The following is a 22,613-nucleotide window of genomic DNA, read 5'->3' as shown; positions in this document are numbered from 1 at the left end:
GCACTAGGGGGATGAGGCTCCCTCTGTTCAGGGCACCAGGGGGATGAGGCTCCCTCTGTTCAGGGCACCAGGAGAGCAGGGGGATGAGGCTCCCCTTGTTCAGGGCACCAGGGGGATGAGGCTCCCCTTGTTCAGGGCACCAGCAGTGGGATGTGAGCCTGGCTCCGCCGATTGCAGGGGGGAAAGGAGCTGCCCATGTGGTGACAGTGAACAAATTGTCCCTGCCCATTGTTGCTGGATGAGGCACTAGGTAACCAGATTGATTTTATGATCCCTCACTGAGTGTTCAGGGCTGCTGCTTGAAAAAGACATCTTTTATCTGTCAGCCAGTAAATCTCACATGGAGCTGCAAACATGCTGGAGAGCTAGAGCTCAGCAATGCCATTTTTATGAATAGAAACATTTTCAGAATAGACACTCTCCTGAACACACAGTTGTTTTACAGGAATTAAAGAAGTCCTTATGGTGGAGGGATAAGCCAACTCTGGATAAAATAAGAACCAGTCTATACTTTGATCTGCTGTTTGAACAGAAGCATTTTGAAGAACTTAAAAAGTTCTGACTTTTGTTGGTCTTTTTGCCTTCCTCCTTGCTTTTGTCTTTCCAGGTTTACCTGTAAGCAAATAGCAATACAAAACAAGATAATAACAAGAGGCTTGTTTGCCCTATTATTGACATGAAATCTACCAAATTTGCAACAAATGGTTTTTCTGGTTTATCAACATTACTCAAGATCTTGGATATTTGACATGCATGTAAAGCAAAATGCTCTGGTGACCAAAATCCAAACAGCACCCCAAAGAACATGTCAGCTATAATGGCCACCACTGTGAGCCTTATCTCTTCAAAACAGCCATAAATCCCCAAGAAGGCAAACCAAGCATGAGGTTGATTTTTTAATTTTTTTTTTCTCAAATGAATGTTCACAACATTTCCAGTTTACCCAGTGTTCCATCCCTTGCCCCATCTCTGCCATTTCAATAACAGATCATTGATGAGGGGACATCAGAGGAAGGTGCACAATGTAGCCCCACTGAAATCCACTCCAGTCTCAACTTTTCTCTTGTTTTCTACATTCCTTGCTGAGTATTAGAGAAGCAAATAACATACTAACAGTGGCTCAAAGAAAATAGCCTCTCAATGAGGGAAATTGTGGCTGTTGAAACAACAGTTTCACCAAAGGCCCATTGGTGAGTTTTTGTAGCAATTCTCTGCACTTATGCACTGTTCTGTAAAACAAGTTCTGTAAAAAAGCTAACTAGTCTTGGAAGCCCCATAAAACAACTACTGGCTTTTTTTTTTTGGGATTGGGATGCTTAGTGCTGGGGTTGACCTTAAAGACCTGAAAGGAGCTGGACCAACGGTGGCCTTGTGAACTGGGGAACTGCTGCCCTATGTCACCTGTTTGAACTACCAGACAGCTCATCCTTACTCAGTGATGCTTCTGTGACATGATGTGTAGGTTTTGGTGATGCACATTGAAATCAGAGTGTTCATGATGTAGTCACAACTGTTCAGAGATGGCCAAGTGTCTCTGAAGTGTTGTTTGAGGGAGCCCTGGTAATCCCCCAGTGCTCAGCTCATGCACAGAGTGCTGCTCTCTGATGTTCTCTTGCCTCAGTGTGTTGTTCAACTGCACTGCAAGGGCCCTGTGATGAGTCCTGCACATATCCTGGTGTGGCTTGACAGTAAAACTTAACAAAAATTAACTTTTGCCTCTCCTTGAGCATTTGAGTGTCTTCGAGCAGACATTAAAGGTGTAGCACATGTTTATATTTTTCAGAATCAAAGATGCTAATTCCAAGAGATTTCTCAATACCAGATTCAAGCTCTGGAGTTTACATGTATTTGCAGCCTGTTTCCTGTCAGGGAGCTTTATTCCAACCACATCCATTTTCTTTACACAGGGAATATATTGTTCCCTTGAACTGGAGCTGCACTTAGGCTCAGATCTGCAAGTGTTTAATGTGAGCAGTGACAGAGCCTAAGTGCCTAAATGAAATCTTGTGATCCCAAGAACCTCCTCTTAGCTCCTGTCTGCCCTGATTGTGCTGAAACTTCGCAATTGTGAGAGATCCTTCACTTAAAATAAAGTGCACTCAGCAGAGCAGCTTTCTGGGCTGAAATGAGCAGCATTTGTGGCACTTATCTGCCTCAGAGATCTCTCTGGATCCAGGGATGGGGGGCTGCTCTGGGGGGCTGCCCTCTCCTCCTGCCACAGGGGGATAAAACTGTGATTCCCACTTTTGAGGAGAATGCTGGGGCTGGCTGGGACCTGTCGTGTTTTTAATGAAATTGTTGAAATTGGCCAGAAAGAATGAAAGAGTAATTTGGCTGCAGAAAGGTATTTCTCTTCTAGCTTAATGAATTAGATAATGAAACCCTTGTAATGCTTCATCCGTGGTCATTTTCATGTAAAAAGAAGGAACAGGCCATGGAAGGGAGTGTGGAAATGGGAGGGCCATCTACTCAGGTGTGTGTTTTATTTGCAGTGCTAGTCATTGTGAGTAAAACACACTTTTTCGTGTTTTATCATTGTGTCATTGCCATTGTGCTACTTACATTTCCCACCAAAGTGTTTTTTGCACTTTGTACCAGTTTCTAGACAGACTCTAGGTCAGTAGTTGCAGATTTAGCACCTGGTGGTTGGGATAAACCTTTTTTTACCCTAAAAGCCAGCAGCCTAATAATGTCCAAAGGGACAGGACAGGCTGGAGTTGTGTGGCTCAAGGAGAAGGAGCAGTGAATTCACACACCAGTGGGGGTAGGGTTTAAATTCTGTCCCCAGGCTCTTTAATGAGCTTCCTTCAGAGATCAGACTGCAAAATGCCTGAGACACCTAGCAGAGTGTGTGGAGAGCCTACAGACAGACAGACAGGTGTATGGACAGCCCACAGACAGACAGACAGGGTGCTAGTGAGGTGTGTTCATGTATGAGGGCTGTGCTCCCACTCTCCTCTCCCTGAGGAAGGTGCTGGTGATGCTGGGTTTTATTTGCTGGGGGTATTACAGGCTGTAGGGTGGGATGCTGGGTTTTATTTGCTGGGGGTATTACAGGCTGTAGGGTGGGCTTCTTATGGGTGATGGAGCAGGGGTTATTGTCAGGGTGCCAGCAGGGCCTGGGCAGCAGCTTCACCAGAGGAAAATGGCTGATTTCTTCCTGCTCTGCATTTTCTGAGCAGCCTAACCATGGCTTTGCTTTCCACATCCTTTGAGATTAGTCTTTATTTCAGACAATGCTTTCAACACTAAAAGGGTCATAAAAATAGGCATTTCCTGAGAGCTTAGAAAGAAAAACTGTTAGTCTCCCATCCTTCTCCCTCCCCCAAATTATTTGATAATGGAATGGGAAGCTTTCCCATAATCTTTTGCTTGATTTTTGCTAATATGAACCTGTCAAAGATCGTGGCATTTCCTTACTGTGTGATGTGGAGCCAGCTGGAACCAAATAATCCACCCATGTTTTTCATCATCTTTGTATTCTGATAGGAGCTTCTGCTTAGCAGAAATGAGAAAATACCTGTTATTCCTTCCTTGCTGTCTTGGTGCCACACTGAGGCTGTTTCCTCCTGGCTGAAGTCTGACTAAACCTCAATAAATGTCACCAGATCAAAAATAAAGGGTTTTCTGCCTGGAACCAACACCTCACTCCTATGGGAGTTCAAGAGGAAAGTAAATTAAGAAATGACACTTTCCTTTCCACTCAGTGTCCCAAATCAATATTTTCTGGGATGAGTAAGGAACATTCCTCCTTTGGCTTGAAGGTACAGAGGTTTGGGTCTGAAAAAACACCTTCCTTTATGCTTAACCTTCTTTTCTTACAGAAAGGAGAGCTTTCAAGTGAGCTCCTGGACCTTAGAGAGAACATGAGTAATTTCTGCTGTTGCATGAATTGTTCTCTTCTTAACAAAGGCCATCTAAAGGATGGGCAGCCAGTGCAAAAACAGCTCCTCAGCCCCTTGGTTTCCAGGCCTGATGCCCCTGCAGGAAAGAATCTCTCCCATTTCACTTTCCCATTTCCTCCTCCTCTCTCAGTCTATATTGCATCTGTTTTAACCATCAGGGTTCTGTATGCAACATCTCTCAAAGTCTAATCCATTGCTATGGACCCACCTAGTGACGGCTTTACAGATCCTTTATACTCATAAAGGCACTTATAAAAATCTTCTCATTATTTTTGTTAGGCTTGGGTGGTTTGGGTTTTGGGTTTTTGGGGTTTTTTTTGGTGTTTGAAGTATATCTCAGTACCCAAAATGAACACTTTGAATTCTTCCTTCAGCAAGAAGGCAGTGGTACTTAGGTGGTTACACGTGAATAAAAGCCTGAGTGCAAGGAGTGTGGTCACACTTGTCAGAAAATGACCACAAATTCCATGTAAAACACATCACAACATCACAGAATTGGCTATGGTCTGAGTGTGAGGAAGCTTTTGTTCACTGTATGGGAACGGAGGAGATCTGTCCAGTCTGGAGTGATGCTGAGAGCCTGCCCAGGGCTCCTGGTCTGTGCTGGAGCCCACTCAGGGGATGCTCTCAGCCTGAAACTGCTCTGGACACACAAACTGCAAAGAATTAGCCACATGCTGTGGCTTTCAGAGATGATCTGCTGGATTGCTGTTTGTTCAGTGATACCTATGACATTTTTGGACAGCCAGAAACAGCTCAGCAGCACCTGGCTTCAGTGGCTGATGCTGAATATCTGAAAATGCTGGGCAGGTGCTCCTGGTTTGTGCAGAGGGGTTGTGTGGTCAGGATAATGAGGCAGAGGGGCACAGGACTGGCTGTTCATGTGATGTGGGATCCACTTCAGAGTGTGTCAGGTGTCTGTTGCCTTTGGGATGCTCACAGAGTGGGGGTGAGCCTCCTTCCTGCTGTTCCTGCTAGTCCTGAACCTGAAAATCTGAGTAGTCCAACAAACTGCTCCTCAGAGGTTTGCTCACTGTTTGCTCCCCATGTGGTAAAGCCCCTGTGTTATATTAATAACTGAATATTCACATATGAGCATTCACTGTGGTACACAGATCTAGTGTGTAACAACCTTTAAAAACACAGTCCTAGGAATTTTTCATTGGCTATCCTGTGTTTTAGGGACAGGCTGCAGGTCCTGTAAGGACATTGGAGACAGTGGCAGAGATTGTGAACATTTACTGTGTAATGTTTACTGTGTTTGCAGGTAAAGTTTTAGTGCAATGAGATATTTAGTAAGGTTTATAAGAAATATGTCTTAATTTCTATTAAAAAAACCCCAACCTCTAAGGTTTTGATTAACAGAGAAATTCTTCCATCCTGCTTTTATATACTTTCTCTCATGCTTATGAAAATACTCAAGCCATGCACAGCAGCCACACAAAACTCTGCAGTCAGATTTGTAAATGCAAGCCATTGGATCATTTCTAAAAAAACCCAGTATTTTTCTTATATTTACTAGTCCATGGTTGGATTAGTCCAGCCATGTCCCATGTGAGAATTTTGATAGTCCTAGTACTCTTCCATGGTACAAAATGTACATCTTTTGCAACCTCTGGTCCAATTCCTCAATTCCCTCAATTCTGGAGAGCTAATGCCATTCCATATCACCTCTCACAGCAAAGACAGGCTCTGAGTTTCTAGATATCCTTGGTATCAATGCATGGTTAAAGTTCATTATCCCCTGAAGGCTCCCCAGGTCTGGAGTATGGACTGGGCTCCAAGCTGCTGGAAAACCTGATTTGAACAGCTCAGTATTAGAAGTGTGGCATTGGAATATGTGCGGCTTAAAACTGGAGGACAACAGGACTATATTATTATTATTATTATTATTATTATTATTATTATTATTATTATTATTATTATTATTATTAATAATAATAATAATAATAATAATAATAATAATAATAATAATAATAATAATAATAATAATATCAATATAGCTAGAAGTGTGGGAAAACCCCATCCAAAACAAGCATCGTGTCTTGGATCTATTGAAGTTACAGAGAAGAAATTCAGGTGTTTTCTAAAAGGCTATCCACATCGCATTTGTAAATATTTTTTCCCTCTGTACTGTAACACATTAATAGTTCAGGTTTTCTTCCTTGCTGTTGTAATACAGAATAATAGGCAAAAAGGGTAACAGGTTTGCTGAAAAACCAAATTATTTCCTAGTCATACTCAATTGTATAAGGCTTAAGAGGGAAATCTAACCTGAAGCCATTCTTTTGCAATATTAAGGATTGGCTACTGTCAGAGAAAAAAGTGAAGGAAAAGCAGATGCTAAACTCATCAAATGAAGAGCAAGAGAGCAGTGGGAAAAGTTGGACATATCAAAATGTGCACCTGGAAATTAATGATGAGCTGAAATAGGGCTGCTAAATTAATATCTATTCTTTCCTTTTAATATTGGCTTCTAACCTGTAAGGTTGGAGAAAGCCATTTTTCTGCTTCTCTTTAATTGAACAGTAGAATTGATGCTGAGAATTACTCTAATGACTTTTCTTTCCTTACTTGATAAATTGGTTGAAGTGGTAATAAAAAATAAAATTAGGAGACATATAGATGAGTGTTGTGATACAATAGCTATCCATCAGCATAGCTTTTGTAGAGAAAAAAAATAGGTATAAAGATAATTGCTTGAGCTTGTCAACAAATAAAAAAATACAATCATTAGATTTTTTTTTCCCTTTAATGGCAGTTTTTGAAAAAGACCTTAACAAGGTGCTTGAATAGATTGACTTCTATATGAGGAAAAAGCTACAAGACTTTTTAGAGAAAAGATAAATACTAAAAATAGAAGTTTATTAAATAAAAGAAAGGGAGATCAGTTCCTTTTTATTTTTTCAGTTATAAGAACAAGTCAGTCAATTACAAACACACAAAATAGGAAACAGTCTTTTATGTAACTTGTAATTTACTTCTGGCTCAGAAGTAACATCTATTTGGATTTATATACTTTTATGAAGCAGTAAAGCAGTTAAAGCATTCAGCAGGAGATGAGGGACAGGAATAAGTTTCCCCCCTCCTTACAGAACACTTGTCCAGCCTGGGCCCCCTTGTTTGAAATACCCAGGAGATAAAATAATGCACACCTGACCCTTACTGTGATCAGGCTGCACTTTGTGTCTGAGGCAGAGTCCTCACTTCAATTCAGTGGGCATTTTTCAAACTAACATAAGAAAAAATTGCTTTTATTAAGTGATGTACATTTTTTTTTTCATGCAATGAAACACAAATCCTGGCAAAGTCATGTTTTGGTGGCCCTGTGTGTCACGGCCCACAAATCACCCTAAAAGCTGTGATCTTTTTACAGATTATAGGCACAAGGCTCTGTGTGGCTGCTTCTGTGCCAAATGCCTGTCCTGGCTGCACACAGCATGTTTTAACTTTAACTACAATATTGGGACCCTTCTGAAAAATTTATGGCAAGTTGTAAAATAAATGAAAAAGCCAAGGCCATTTAAAAAACAAAAGAAACCAAAAAAATGAAGAAGAAGAAAGTAGCTCTCTCCTTCTCCTTTTATTTTCACCCAATTTGCACTTCTGGAAACACCTGCTGCCAATCTGTGGCTGGCTCAGACTTCCTTAAGAGAACAAGTTTCACCTGTGCCATTCTCTCTGGTGAAACCCCTGCCCAGAGGCTGAAGCACATTGCTCCCAAAAAGGGCAGCAGCCACAACTGCAGGGACATGGGTGACAGGAATGATCCACTGGGGGCAAATGTTAAAAAGGTAAGTACAAATGGGATTTCATTTCTTGAAAAAGTGTTAAAAGACTGTCTCATAGCTGATGTGGTGACATTTCTGCATTTTGATGTTTTTCTCTGTATGGCTCAGACTGTTAGCATTCAGAAGCTGTCTAATTTATTTTATTTTATTTATTGGATGGGGTCAGGCACTTTGTAAATTATGGGCTGCATTCTCAGTGAATCAAAATATTTAGGTTGCTTGTGTGCTTCAGTCCTTGGCATCATGTCACTAATTATTTTAACACAGCTCTGAAATAATGACAAAAAGAAAATGCATCGAAAAGAAAGAGAAATTAAACTTTGTACAACAAAACAAAAGCCACATTAGAAATAGAAAATGTTATTGAAAGCAAAAAGTGGGTGACCAAATGTGCAGTCTGGATTCAGTACAATGTTACATGGCAAGAGAAGAGACACTCAGCTCTGGATCTTCTCCAGGCAGAGGAAAATTTATGACATAAATTTTCTTTGATAAACATTCCTGAGAAACTTCTTTGTATTTTTATCTTAATGAATGTCTGTTTGTCTCAGCCCAGTGGTCTTTTTTTTTCTGTGTTTTTATATTCTTTTATATCTCCTTTCTGATTCTTTTATATTCTGAATATACCTCAATGGCAAGTGTTGAAGATCTGTCTTAGCAGCTAATTGGTACTAGAAAGCAGTCAGCCCTGGGCCTGGGCTGCATTAGGGCTTCTGGAGAGGGTCCCCAGATATTCTGATTTTCCCATATTTATGCTTCAGGACTCTGTGGCAGTATTTTCCCTGTTTTTCCCTGCACAAGGTACAGAAGCATTCCCAGGGGCCTTTAGCATTCTGCCCTGGCAATGTTTCTGTCCCAGGTAATGAGAGATGAGGAGCAAGAGTTAAGCCTCCATAGAAAGAGCAATAACAAGCCATTGCTCTGCTTTATACCATACTTAGGTATTTATTTCTCTGTAATAGTGGCTGAATTGAAGTCTGTGTGCTGAAAGTAGGAGTTTAGAATCTTGCTCTTACACAGAAGTGGAAAATCACTTATGAAACTTCATCAGAGCCCCGTTAAAATAAATTAAGGGTTACATATGCTTTTGTAACTTTATAAGTGAGCTGTAACTCCACATACTCATTGATTGCTGATCTCTGCTCAAGGTGTAAGATAGCAATGTGTTTTATATCTCCTTCCCTTGCATTTAATGGCATTAGAATCACTGCTTAATTTAGAGTTTGATCTTCACAAGGACTCGTATAGCAAGTTAAATATCAATTGACTGCATTTAATAAACACTGATTTGTATTTATCTTATCACAGACTGTATACATAATGTAGGGGTTTCATGCATGGCATACTAGAAAGGAACATAGTTCCAAATATGTTCTGAATTTGACATTTTGGTATTTCTATTTAGGAAACATTTTCTAGATAGCAGTTACACGAGTCCTTATGATAATACAGAGTAAAAGAGAATAGAATAGATGAAGAGTTTACAGAAGGTAGGAATGGTACCTCTTTTTGTGTTCTAATTGTAATTGCAGTCAAAACTGGTTCAGACAGAGGATATTTCTTAGAAAAGGCCTAATTCTTCACTGTTCCTCCAGTAAAAAGTGAATACCTAATGGTCATATTATTTGAAAGAACTTTATATTGCTACTTTTTTTAATCCAATGAAGGGAGAGCAACCATGAATTAAACTCAGCTTGAGTCATGCACACCTGCAAAGAGTTCAATCTGGTTAGCTCAGGGTGGCTGCAGCTCTGTGCTAAAAGTGTCACAAGTGACTGCAGTGGCACTCCAGGGAAACCACTTCTAGTAAGGGAAGCAGACAGTCAGTGTGTGTGTGTGGGTGTGGAGAATCTGGATGGCAAACACCAGAGCAAACCTCATGACCACAAGGGGAAGGCTGGAATGCCTTCACAAAACACATTTCTTGGTGATGTGGACTGTTCCAAAAACAGCCTTGCACTTCTGGTTGCATGTTGCTTGATGATCCATGGAAGCAAAGCTGTTTGCTTCAAACCCAGAGCCCTTGGTGTACAAGTTAGAGCAGGGCAGAGTGGAAAAAGCAGTGGGATTAGAAATAGAGACAAAATGTGATGACTAACCTTGTGCAGTGGATCAGTCACAAAAGGGACAGAATCGTTGTTGTGGGAGTGATGAGGATGTGGTGGGATCAGCACTGTGAGAGCCATGAAGAAAGGCCCAGTGGGTCGAGCAGGGAGATCTCAAATTCAGCGCACTGGGCATCAGCTCCACAATTATTATCTACCATTGCAAATGGAATCAGCTCCACAATTACTATCCACCATTGCAAATAGACCAAAGTTGGGTTTAGGATACTCAGGCTCATTATCCACCATTGCAATGGACTGAAGTTGGGTTCAGGAGACTCAGGTTCATTGTCTACCATTGCAAACAGACCAAAGTTGTGGGTTTGGGATACTCAGATTCATCATCTACCACTGCAAATAGACCAAAGTTGGGTTTAGGATACTCAGGTTCATCATCTACCACTGTAAATAGACCAAAGTTGTGGGTTTGGAACACTCAGGCTCAGCAGCTGATGTTGCCTGTTAGGTGTTGATGCCCACCAGCGCCCTGCTCTGCGCAAGCACCAGGAGAAGGGATCATTCCCTTGGCTGGGAGTCTCTCTGTGTGCATGTTGGGTGTGGTGGCACTGCCACCCTCGCAGCAGGCTGTGGGAATGCCACTGAGGGAGAAGGTCCCTGCTGGCACTGGCACTGAGGGCTGGACAGTGTGAACAGCCCTGTCCCTGCTCACAGGAGCCGTCCCTGCGAGCAGGAAGGAGGAGGTGGAGCAGGGACACCAGCCCCAGGTGAGGCTGGGGGCTTTGGGCAGCATGGGATGTTCCATGCCAGATAGCTGCACTGGAAAAAGCACATTTAAAAAAACTCAGAGCAATGAGTTCCTATTTTAGTAACATTGCATGTTCAGAACCTTAATGAGGAACTGTAAATTTGAAATCCAGTTATTTTCTTAAATAATTTCAATCACAGTTCCTCTCTGTGGGTATGCTCTTTATTTTTGTGACTATTTTTTTTATGGTCCTGGTTTTGTTTAATTTTTTTTCAAAGTGTTTCTGTGCAAACCAAGGATACTAAGACAAATAGTAAAGAGACCTTTTATACAGAAATAATAAAAAAATAATAACCCCCAAAACCGAGAGGGATAAGAGAGTGAGAGACCAACACAAAACCAGGATTGTGCCACCTCACAAATATTTCTCAGTTCTACAATTAAAAGTTACTTATTGCTAAAATAGACATGTAATTTAATTTTCAATGTGTTTGTGTGTACTATTTTAATTTCTGAAAATCCCTACTTATATTACAGTTTGAAAATATATTAATGTTGAGATTCCTTTACCCTGGCCGATTCTGAGTGGACAGGATAAAAGAGTGAGTTTCAGCCTCCTTTAAAAAAATAAATAGGGACTTTATTGTAATATTCAGGGAAGTTTGAATTTAGATGAAGGTTCAGATTTCTTTTTAAGGGTAGCATCAGTCCCTTTTTACAGGGAGGGTTGCAGATGGTAGGGCCTTGCTAAAAGTGCAAGTGAATAACTGATAAATGAGGGCTTCCCACTTACAAATGAGATGGTTTTACTTTTCCTTGAAGAAATGCAGTAAATTGAAAAACTCTAAATAGCACAGAAATTTCAGTCCTCCAGACCGCCTTCTCCTTCTCAGATTTTGCTATACTATATTCAGCATTCAGTTTTGCCAACACTGAACATGCCTGATGTGGCATTTACATTCTTTAAAAAAGGCATAGATTAGTTTTATTTCTAAGAGTTAACTTCTCCTCTTGACACATGTACTTAATTCCCATTAATGGAAATGGCAGCTAGGCATGCACACTGGAAGGAAAAATCTGTTCCTAAGCATATGATCCAAACTGCATTGTAGCTAAACATTTCCATGCTCTGAAGTAAGCACTCATTATTTGCAAGATATTTTTCATAATAAATGCATCAGCCCCGCTCCATTCTCCCTCCACTCTCCCCTAGTGTGTTGCAAACACCCTTTCTTAGGAGTCTTACAGATTCATTCTTAATGCTGCAGTTGTTTGGAGTGTGTGCCTAAAAAAGAAAATCCATTTAGGATCTTCAGAGTTTTGCATATTTGCTGTGAGAATTTTCCAGTAAATCATTCTGTGGAACATCTTACATTGCCTTGGACTTCATAGGTCTCTGTTATTAAAACCTACAGTGGAAATAACAAAACCCAAAAAGCTCTTCTTTCTCCCCCTCAGATCCTCCTTTGCTTACAGTATTGCAGTATATGCCAAAGGCACTAGACAGAAGTGATATCATTTAAGGATTTGAAAAAAAAAAAAAGTTTCCTTTAAGGTTTTCCTTCTTCCAGTATGCTTGTGTAAAGACTTGAGGATTCTGCCTGTGCAGTATTCCAGAGTTACAGGATTTCTAACTTGAGCTGGGTGGATAATTGATTTTTTGGTTCACTTCTTGAATTGGAGAACCACAATAGCAAAAAAAAAAAAAAATCAGTTAAGCACAAAAATTCTTATAGGAGTTTATGATTTCAGTCATGTCCCCTCATCCAAATGAAAATCAGAGCTTTTTTTTTTTTAGCTCAACCCAAATTGTCCTCTTTTACTGGGCCTTTTTTGTTTGGGTACCCCTTAAAGGAAGCAAAGCAAGAGAAATGCAGATTCGCTGAATTGCTAGGGGAGTAGTAAGAGGGTTTTCATTTCTGTCATCAGTTAAAGACATCTGAACTTGTCTGAAATCTCAGTTTGAGAAGAAAGAACTGTGAGCATTAAATGTGGACGCTGGAGGTTGCACGTGGGTTTTGTAACTACCACCCACTCAGTAAAAAGGGCCAGCAGGGCTTCCTATTTGTAGTCAAAAGTTTCAGAAGAAGATAAAATTTCTCATGTTAAAAACTGGACATGCAGTTGCATGTTATGTACATTTTCTTCTTTCTTTGTGGTTATTTATCCGAATTTCTCAGTTTTTCCACTCTCTGATGTGCGAGCAGACTCTGTGACGTGTCCTGGCAATTTCTAAAAAGCAAGCTAAAAGTCAATGTGAAATGATTTTCAGAAGGGTTTCGAGATTCCCTCAAACCACTTAACTTGCCTTTTCTCCATCTTGCAATTGCAGTTGAACTTCTTATGAGAAAGTAATTTCATCAGAAAGTCTATACTTAACTGTCTATATTGCAGTAATATATATATTATCCATATAATCTAGTATAGGACAAGGATACCATAATACAGAATTACTACAACAGCAACAGTAAGTTGTTTTTTTTCTCCTCTTTGGACACCACTCTGTTTCCCCCCAGTTATCTGGGAGTGGGAGCTCAGTAGCTGCAGAAAACATAAAATGAAGGTAATGGGGAAGAAGGTACCTGAGCACAAAATTTATTGGGCTAGGAGTAATTGTAAACTAGGTTAAGTAAAAAAAGAGTTCATGTCAGAAGCATTCAGGGGAGAGATCTCGATTTCCTTTCCTACTTCCATTTCCTGTCCCTTTCTCAGCTGTCCCTTTTGCTCAGTTATCTTAGTTTTCTCTCCCACACTTTTATTTTTCTTGTTTCCTCCTGGTTCTTTCTACTTCTTCCTTGTCTAGCCCATGTCTCCTTCTGTAACTCCTGATGCTGATGGTGGCCGCTTTGGTTTATAATCATCTTAGCTGAGAGCCAGCAAACCAGGAGCCCCAGTGTGCTGGGAATAATACCAGCTTGGGGAGGTGTGTGTTCCTTGTCCTGCAATAGCTCAGGTGGGAAATGACATGGGAAAGGGGTAAATACACAACAGACAAAGGAAGGACATGGTGGGAGAAGGGCAGTTGTGCAGAGGAGCTGGTAGAAGGATGTGAGGTTAGAGCTGAATGGAGCTAAGATGCCGAGTATGGTTCTACCCAAATGCTCGAGATTTATCCTTCTTTTAATAAAAGGTGGTCCTCATTTTCTTCCAGATGTGGCTTCTGTGTAGCTTCACTCTGTGAACCCCTCCCAGGGCCAGGTGTGAGGGGAGGCAATAGAAGCAGGAGAAGCAAAGCAAGGGCTGGGACAGAAGGAGCAGCATTTATGGATGGGCAGTGGTGCATCAAGGGGAAAATGAAACACCAAGAAGAGGGGCCCTACAGAGTGGGAATGCAGAAATGAAGCATGTTTTAAACAAAGCAATAAAAGTAAAAAAATCTGCGGGGAAAAAAGCTCAAATACACATATATATTAAAAAATGTATATGTCTGTTTCAGCAGCATAAGGGCTGTTGTTGACTGTGAGGCATGTGGGGTCTTTGTTTTTCATCCTTTTGCTGGAGTTGGCTAACTGTGTCAACTTGGGCAAGCTACTAAGCCTGCCTGCATCTCAGTTTCCTTATTTGAGGCCAAATTCTCTTACTAAGTAGCCTCCTACTCCACACAGAGATTTGCTGATTTGAATGGAGCCCCTGCAGAGTGAGATACTTTTCAATACAAATAAAGTTTTGGAATCGGCCCTAATTATATTTATTACCTGCAGAGGAGTAATGTGATACTTAACATGGTTTGAGACCCTCAGATGAAAGAGAAAGTATTTGGAATTGTTCTTTTTAATCATCTGCTGCCTTTTCAAAGTCTAGTCCGTGGCTGTCCTAAAAGGGATAGCCACTAAAAAAGAAATTAAAAAAATCTGTGTAGACATGAACAGGTTTGTCAGGCTCACATGAATGGACCTCTGTGGAAAATATTATTTGCTGGGGGCTGCTGAAGGGGGGGAGCCAGGAGATCTCGGTGATGCCAGGAGCTGGCAGGTTGTGCTGGTGGGGAAGGCAGGCTGGAGGTGCCTCTGCTCATCTCCTTTGTGCCTGGGCAAAGTTGCGTGCCGGGGCCGGGCCGGGCGCTCCCGATGGATGCTGATGAGCACGACTTGGGAGTGGGATTGCTCCTGGTGATTAAAGGAGCAGCCCCGGCTCCCAGCTGGCAATGCCTTTATACCAGCGCTGGGCTGGCCGGCCTCCGCATGAGCCTGCTGCTTTCTAACATGTGCACCGAGCAGCAAATTAAACAGTGGAGCTGTTGGATATTAAAAATAATCAGCTTTTCTATTTTGGCGTTTTTCTTAAGCCAGCGGGCATGAAAATGTTGAAAGTTTTATGGATGCGCCGTGCAAAATATGTGTGTATATTTCAAAAAGTAAACTTGCAATCTCCGTGCCACTGGGAGGCAGGGATGAGAGGGGTGGCAATGGACCTAATCAAACTGCTGTGGGGTCAAAACCACGTGGGTTTGTAAGGCCCTTAATGTTGTCCAGCTGCAGATGAAAGCGGCGGGAGGGGGGAAAGAGAGAAAAGAATGAGGGCAGGGGAACTGGAAAGAATGGGGTATAGATACGTGCTCCTGCGTGGGTGTGTGCGCACGTGTGTGCGAAAGAACAGGGCGCCCAATTTTTTCCTCTACTTTTTTCTTTCCTTTCCCCTCCCGGCCCTTGCGGGGAGTTGAGTGCCAGGCCGGGGCCGGGCCGGGCCGGCTGTTGCGGCGTTGTGCGGGCAGGGCAGCCACACAAACGGGGGAACAACCTCGGGAGTTTCCCCGTTCGCTGCCCCGCTCCCCGGGAGCGCCGTGCCCGCCCAGCGCGCAGGGATGCGCCGTGCCCGGCCGGGATGCGGGGGCTGCCGGGGGCTCCGGGGCCCGATCCCCACCCCTGCCTGCCTTGCTGGCCCGGCAGATTTCCATCGGGATAACTGGAGTGCGGCGGAGGCTGCGCTCCGCCAGGCAGCCCAGGGGCTCCGCGCCTCGTCCACCTTGTTATCAGCGATTGTCTGGGCAGGGGAATGGCAGGGAGCGCGACCCAGGGGCTTTACTGCTCGCCTGGAGAGTTGGGGGAAAAAAAGGGGGTGTGATTAAACGAGAAAAGCCCCAGCAGATGAACGGAAAGTTTATTTTTGTTGTTGTTTGAACATCCGTGTGTGTGCGTTCGTGTGCGCGCCCGCTGTTTTGGCATGTGGCTACCTTTTCCCTTGCACACAACAGGGCTGTTTGATGGAGTTTGGAGCTGAGGAAACTTTGGGTTTGTTGCCAGGACGGTTCGCAGCACTTTGTGGAAAGCAAGAGCTAACAGTGAGACCGACAGAGTGAGTGACAAGTTGTTTACAGGTTTCCTTGAAGGGGCCTCTGCTATATTTCAATCTGTCAAAGTTGCTTTTCTTCCCTCAGAACAATGCCTGATTGTTGTGCGGGTGATTTTTTTTTTTTTTCTTTCCCCTACCCAAAGAGAGGGAGAAAGAGGGAGAGAGCAAGCAAGAGACCGGGAAGGGTGGGGGGAAAGGAAAGAAAATTCTTCGGAGCACAAATGCCTTTGGTAACATTTTTATGTGTTTAATCTCTTCTCTCGGAGTTGAAATAGGGGAGCTGATAACTGTTCCCATTTAATCAGTCTGTTCTTGTTTTATCTTCTTTCTCCACTGATCTTCCTCAGCGCAGGGGATTTGCTCCTGGTTCGCCGGTTTAGGTGGATTGTCGGACTGCTTTTTGTTTTTTTTCCCCCCTCCCTCCCCCCGCCACCACCCCCCCCCCCCCCCCCCACCCCTTTATCCCCTCCACCCCTCCGCGTTTTTTTAGGACATTGAAGGAGTTGACTTTTCCCGTTTGGCGGCGGCGGGCGAGCGGGAGTGAAAGGGAAGGACAGGCCCCCGGAGGTCGCGGCGGGGGGAGCGGCGCGGAGCGCTGCGAGCGCGCTGCCCCTTTAAGAGACTGGTCAAGGAGTCCTCGCTCAGAGCGAGCGAGCCGGGAGGGAGGGAGGGAGAGGGAGGGAGGGAGAGAGCGAGCGAGAGAGAGAGAAAATCAATCGGTTTAGAAGGTTTGGACTCACTTGACAGGTTCAGTTGGAGGCGACCATAGGTGGCTGCTGTGACAAAGGGAAATTGTGCTTTTCCAGCATGCTAACTGACCCTGATTTACCTCAGGAGTTTGAAAGGTGAGTCGAGTTGCTGGGGCGGGGGTGTGTGTATGCGTGTGGGGGTGTCTCTTCCCCTTTTTTATTTTTTTTCCTCCCGTTCTGTTTCGTGCTTTGTTTGTTATTGCACTGTTATTTCTATTATTATTTTTTAATTCATCCGAGCACGCCTGCCGGCGCGCGTGTGCGCGGATGGGCAGCGGGCAGACAGACACACGGACACGCGGGGCCGGGCGCGCAACTCGGGCAGGAGGCCGGGCAGGAGGGAGAGGATTGTGCTCCCTCCTCCGCGTCCCCCCGCGCTGCCCCGGTGCCGTGTCAGTGCCCGGGGTGGCGGCCGCCGCCGAGCCCCCGGCCCCGGGCGGCGCTCAGCTTTGTTCGGGGCCGCGGAGCTGCCGTGCCCTGCCGCCGCACACCCTCGGCTATTCCAGCCCTGCTGCCCGCCGAGCCCGGCAGAGCGCTCCGAGGATGCCCGGTGGCGGCCAGGCTCCCGGGCATCCTCCAACTTCCAGCCCCAGGCTCCCGTCAAACTTGGGAAGGCGCTGTGCCGAGCACATGACCTTTTGTTGATCTAGCAGGAGCTATTATTTTTAGGCGAGTTAACATCCCAGCCCTCCGTAAGGAGAACATCTTTCTGCCTGAGGAGAGAGGGGGGAAGGAAAAAACAAACCGAAGGGAAAAAGTGAAACTCTTGCCTCCAAGTTTTGGCCGTCGCTTCTCTCGCGGAGTGTCAGGAGCCGGGTCTGGGGATGACGAGCGGGCTTCGGGTGTGACGTAGATGTGCCCGACTCCCCCTGCCCGAAACAGGAGCCTTCCCTGCTTGGAATCGAGTTTTTGCTGTCACTGGTGGTGGCTTATGACCTCCGAGAGCTCGGTCCTCATTTCATACGGTCTGGTTCTCCCGAGATGTTTGGAAGCGTTTTCTCAGGCTCTCGTACGTCCGTGCGTTGATGGTCCCGCATCCCTCCCCTCCGGCTTCTTCTTGCGAGGTTATTAATAGCCCGTTGTGCGGCTGCAGTAAACAACCCAAACTTTCATTTCCAAGCAGTAAATGAAAAAATGCCAGGATGCGCGTTACTGAGGTTTTTCTCATCTTCGTGAAAGCTACCTCCTGTATAAACATTTGGTTGTATCTGACTATGCAATACAAGCTAGGTGCTAGACCAGCTGGTTAAAAATATGCTAAGTCAAGCTGTTCATCGTTCAAACCTACTGAATTTGATAGTAAAGGCATAGAAAAGAAGGCAAGATAAAAACATTTTAAGTGGGCTGAGGAACACGCATGCAAAGGAAGGACAGGAAAGAACACTTGAATTAAAAGATCGGAGAAAATTAAAATTTGGAAACGCAGGAAAGAACTATTTTAACACTTTCAATCCTTGTTCTGAAACTAGACCGCTTCCTTACTAGAAAGTGAAATTGGCTAGGTTGCTCTACTCTAAGGTTGTCTTTAATGCAATTAATTTTCCAGACTTGGAATACTTGGCGTTTTCCTTCGGTTTATTAGCATTACAATAATAGGACAGAATTGGTTTTGTTCACGTGCACTGCATTAACTTAGTTCAACTACCTGAGGAAACTGTTACTGTTTCTGATGTCAGATTTGGTCTGGGATCATGCTCATGTATTTGTCTTTTTCATGCAATCGATAGATTCACGTATTTCATGTGCCTCACTAAGTTTACACATAGAAATTTATAAGCGAGCGATTTTGATCATTCTTTGAACTTCGTGATGCACACAATGCTTGTAAACTCTCTGAAGCAGAAAGAAGTCCTTTCATTTTCCTGCTGGGGGACTGTTTTTTTTAGCTGAAGTCTCTCTGTGTTATAAATATAGATATTTATATAAATTTTATATATAAACAAGTCATTTGGGGCAACCATCATCCTTAGAATGAGCTTCTCTACTCCCTTCTTTTTTTTCTTTTTTTTTTTTTTGCCCCAGGCATACGTTTCATTTTCAGAGATCCCAGCTTTGCTCTTGTAAACATTCTAGTTAAATAATCAATACGCTGCTCTCCTTTTGCCATGCAGATAATAGCAAGCAGAAGAAATGGGAAGCAATAAAAATGAACCTCAGGACGTGCAATCTTTTTGAATTTTTTTTTAAACAATTTTCCCTCTGCAGTTGAAATTGGGGGATAGAGACCAGTGTTTTTGTTAATCATTACCATTTGTTTACATTGTGTGTGTTTGACTACAGTCACACACACACACAGACCCAGGCACTGTCCATGTCGTACGAGTGTGTTTGTCAGGGAGCAGCCACGAGGACACACTTCCTCCTGCACAGGGATCTCAGACCCACAAACGCCTGCAGAGTTCTGTGTGTGTGTGTGTGCATGATGCCCAGATCATTGCTTTCTAGATGTTCTTCCCTTGGATTCTCAGTCAGCACAGTTCTTGGAGCACATTTCTGCAGTCGCTTGGCGTCCAGCTTGTCGTAGCAGCGTGTCCCACTTCAGTTCTGTTACTATGACCCGTCTCCCACTGCTCGTTTTTAAACTCAAGCAGCAAATGACAAGGAGTTAAAGGTTTGTCAGGCAGAGTTGTTTGCAGCTCAGATCTCAGAGCACCCGTGTGTCTCTCAGGAGGTCGCTCCTCTCTCCCGGTTGTCTTTCCCGTGAGGTTTCTGTGTGTCTCAGTGAGCTGCAAACACTTGAGAAACTTTCAGCCACCCCAGCTGAGGAGAGCTGAATTCAGGGGGCTTCTCTTCTGTGTCTGTGGCCATCAGCGGGGGAATTTACGGCACGCACTTGGAATGAAAATGATCCTCGGTATCAGACAAATAAACACTCATTAATTCATTCAGCACCACTGGTAAATTGCAGTAGGTTTTGTGAATTAACATGTATAATTCATTACCGTGTCAAAATTGTGAGGATTTTCGTCCTTCCCTGAGAAGTTCCTTGCACGCCTTTATTTCTGTTTGTGGTTGTTCAGCTGCCTGATTGAGAGGAGCATCAGAATGCGTACGGTGAGGGGGATGATGTTTGCAGCAACATTGTGGGGAGATATTATAGCTGGGATGCACTCTGTGTGTTTCACAGGGAAAGGGGAACTTCTGGGGTGTGCTGTGTGAGCGCCTGTGGCACCCTGCATTGGCTCTAAAGGTCTTGAAAAGAATAAGTCTTTTGTTGCTTGATTTTTCTCTTTCTCTCTTTTTTTCTTTTTTTTTTTTTTTTAGTTGGGTCATTATACTTAAATAGAACAAGTCTGGCCACAATAGAAAGTTTACTTCACTGAGGACAAGGTAGAGACAATGCAGCCGGAACTATCGCGGACAGCTGGGAAATTTGCAGAATGATAAAAACTCAGAAATGCCCAACGTAAAGTTTTAATGTCTTAATAAAATCTGATTAATGAAAAATAGATAAAGTGACTGCTTAACAATATCCCTAGTGTACGGAATGTTCTTAAACCCAAGTTAATGACTGCATATTTACATTTCTCTGTAGGCTGAGAGAGAGGCTATGCTAGGCACCCAGACAGAGTGACATCCTTTCTCTTCTTCATTATTTCCTTCCCTTTTTTTGCTCTTTATTTTCAGCATGCCAGTGGAAGGTAAAGTGGCATGCAGTGCTTGCGGAAGAAGGATGGGTGGGTTGGAGCCTCTGTAGGGGAAAAAGGCAGAGCTGGAAAAGACAAAAGGCGTGGATGGGGAGCAGTGGGGATGGGGACAGTGGAACAAGTTCAATGTTGGCAGTCACCAGTGGCGTGCTTTCGGAGCGTTCCCCGTTCCACTGAATAGCTTGGAGAAGGGAAAGGCTCAGGGATGTAAAGCAAGCCTCTGCTGGGAGGAAAAAAATATACTTAGCTGCTTTACTGCTGCACTGCACGAGTCATTTCAGACTCCCACTGAATTTATTTTGGGGTTGTACCAACACTGTCAAATGGAGAAGTCATTTTCTTAAAAGGAAACTTTGCGTATTCCTAAGTGCTTTTCTTAGCTAAAGTTACCCTAAAAGCTTTTTTCTGCTGCATTTGCTGAGAATTTTGGGGAAAGAATAACACCTTTCCGTTGCTCGGCTTGCTCAGAACGCTGCCCCACTCTCCTAAAATCTACCTGTAGAAGTAGATTCTTTCATTTCAAAGATTACTATCGAGCTGAATATCTTTTAACTTCATTGAGACATTTTGGGAAAAGGACTTGATTGATCAAGTTCATGGTTCTAGGGATGTGGGATTTGAAGAATAGATAGAGTGCCAGTGTAAAGTTGCAGATACTAGTTTTTCACAGTGATAAAAATGAACAGTTTTATTTCCCTGAGATAATTCTGAAGGAATTAATGCGTTTGCAGACTATTCATTAATGTCCTGCATGCACTAATTTAATTTGTTGTGCTTATGCTTGGCTAGGAAGAAGTTGACTGTTACAGATTACAGATTTTAATGAACATCTCAATAATTTACCAGTTGCTGAAATTGTGAACTAATCTTGGAAGGCAAAAGCCCAAATGAGAGAGCTGATGAGTGACACACCAGCCTGCACAATTCGACTGTTGTATTCGTTGCATTTGAATCAAATTGGGAGTTTGGCATTACTAATTCTGGGTGGCTGGCTCATCATATGCATTCAAGGAGTTAATTAAAACACACACAAACACATACACAGTCTCCCACCAAGCATCTTGCGATGTTTATGTGTGTAGTGTGTTTGATTGGTACCTTTACATGGGCAAGGAATTGTTTTTCCTTCTCTTTCTGTCCAGAGATCTTAAATATATAACTAGTTTACAAAATATTTACTGCCGCTCGGGGAGCTTTAACAAGCATTTATGGCTTTATCATTTAGGAGGCACAGAGTATCTGCTTGAGTTACTTAAATGTGAAGCTGCCTGATAGGATAGGAATATGTGTCTGTGCAGTGTGATATATCTGTAGGTGTATAAAATACACTTTAAACAATATTTATAGAGGAAAAAGAGTTTCTCTTCCCAAGGTACAGTTACAGTTTCTTTGCATGCTGTTCATACTAGACTTGAAATATAGGGTAACTTTATGTTTGTGTGAGATACCTCTGCCTTCACAACTGTTGCAGAAGTCAGTCCGACATCCTCTTGACTTTCCATTTTATTTTATTTTGTTAATTTCTTGCTCGGGCCTGGTTTATAGCATAATTAACTCTGGAGTGGAAGGGGAAAAATGTCGTTGTGCTTTACCAGACTGGAAATATTCAATGCCTGTGAATTCTGCTACTGTAGTCAAGAGAAAAGAAGTGTTCACAGCAATTAATCGATAGCTGTAGTGCCTCTCTGATGATGGCAAGGAGTTTGTTGTTTAACAAGTAGCATCCTTAGAAGCAAAGAGTATTTCCCTCTTAAAGTTTCTATGGATTTTTATGAAATACGGAAAACTTGTGAAGTCTCCTTCCTACAAAAGGTAAAATTATGTTGTACACAAGTATGTTAAAACCCACGAGGCTGCAAAGTAAGCAAATCTCGTCACATTACTGAATTACCCAAACCAGAACTTCTGGAACTTTGGGCTGTTTTTGTCTGGAGCTTTGGGTGGCTCTGGCCAGCGGGCGAGGGCCGGCAGGCGCGGGGATTTACCGACGGCGTTTGTCCCGTTCCCATCTCCTTCCACGGCCCCGTTGTCAAAACACCACCACCACCACCAAGTCCTCACCCACGCCCCGAGACGAGGGTGATGGTGTTGCCTCAGCTCTCCCACACCCTCCAGAGGGGCTGCCTTGCTCCAGTGGCCTTGGCCAGGCTGGTCCTGGGGTGCTGCAGCGAGCCCGAGATGCCGTAGCTTCCGCTGGAGACGCTGCTCGTCACCCCCATACCCAGCCCTGGTCACCCCTTCCGTGCCAGCTGGGAAGGCAGGAGTCCCCAAAAGCTGTTCCTGAGCCCACGTGTCCTTGGGACAGCGTGGAGTTCTGTGCACGGTGGTTCTTGGGAAACAGCAAATTCAGACGAGGTTCTGGAAGAGTTTTAGCGAGCCAGCGCTGCTTGCAGGGGCCATGGGACTTGAAAAGAATGTGAG

At 43.6% G+C, this 22,613-nt stretch overlaps 1 protein-coding gene across 1 annotated transcript in view; it reads left to right on the top strand.

Moving 5' to 3' along the window:
- Nucleotides 1–16,512: 16,512 nt before the first annotated feature.
- Nucleotides 16,513–22,613, top strand: part of SOX5 (SRY-box transcription factor 5) — a 279,452-nt gene continuing 273,351 nt past the window's right edge. The window contains exon 1 of the mRNA XM_066549577.1: nt 16,513–16,641. Coding sequence (XP_066405674.1) covers nt 16,604–16,641 — 38 coding nt within the window. The 5' untranslated portion in view covers nt 16,513–16,603. The remainder of the gene's footprint in view (nt 16,642–22,613) is intronic.

This window comes from Molothrus aeneus, chromosome 5 (assembly GCF_037042795.1).
Source record: "Molothrus aeneus isolate 106 chromosome 5, BPBGC_Maene_1.0, whole genome shotgun sequence".
Classification (NCBI taxonomy): domain Eukaryota; kingdom Metazoa; phylum Chordata; class Aves; order Passeriformes; family Icteridae; genus Molothrus; species Molothrus aeneus.
Note: the sequence above shows the minus strand (reverse complement) of the source record. Positions and strands in the feature narration are given on the sequence as shown.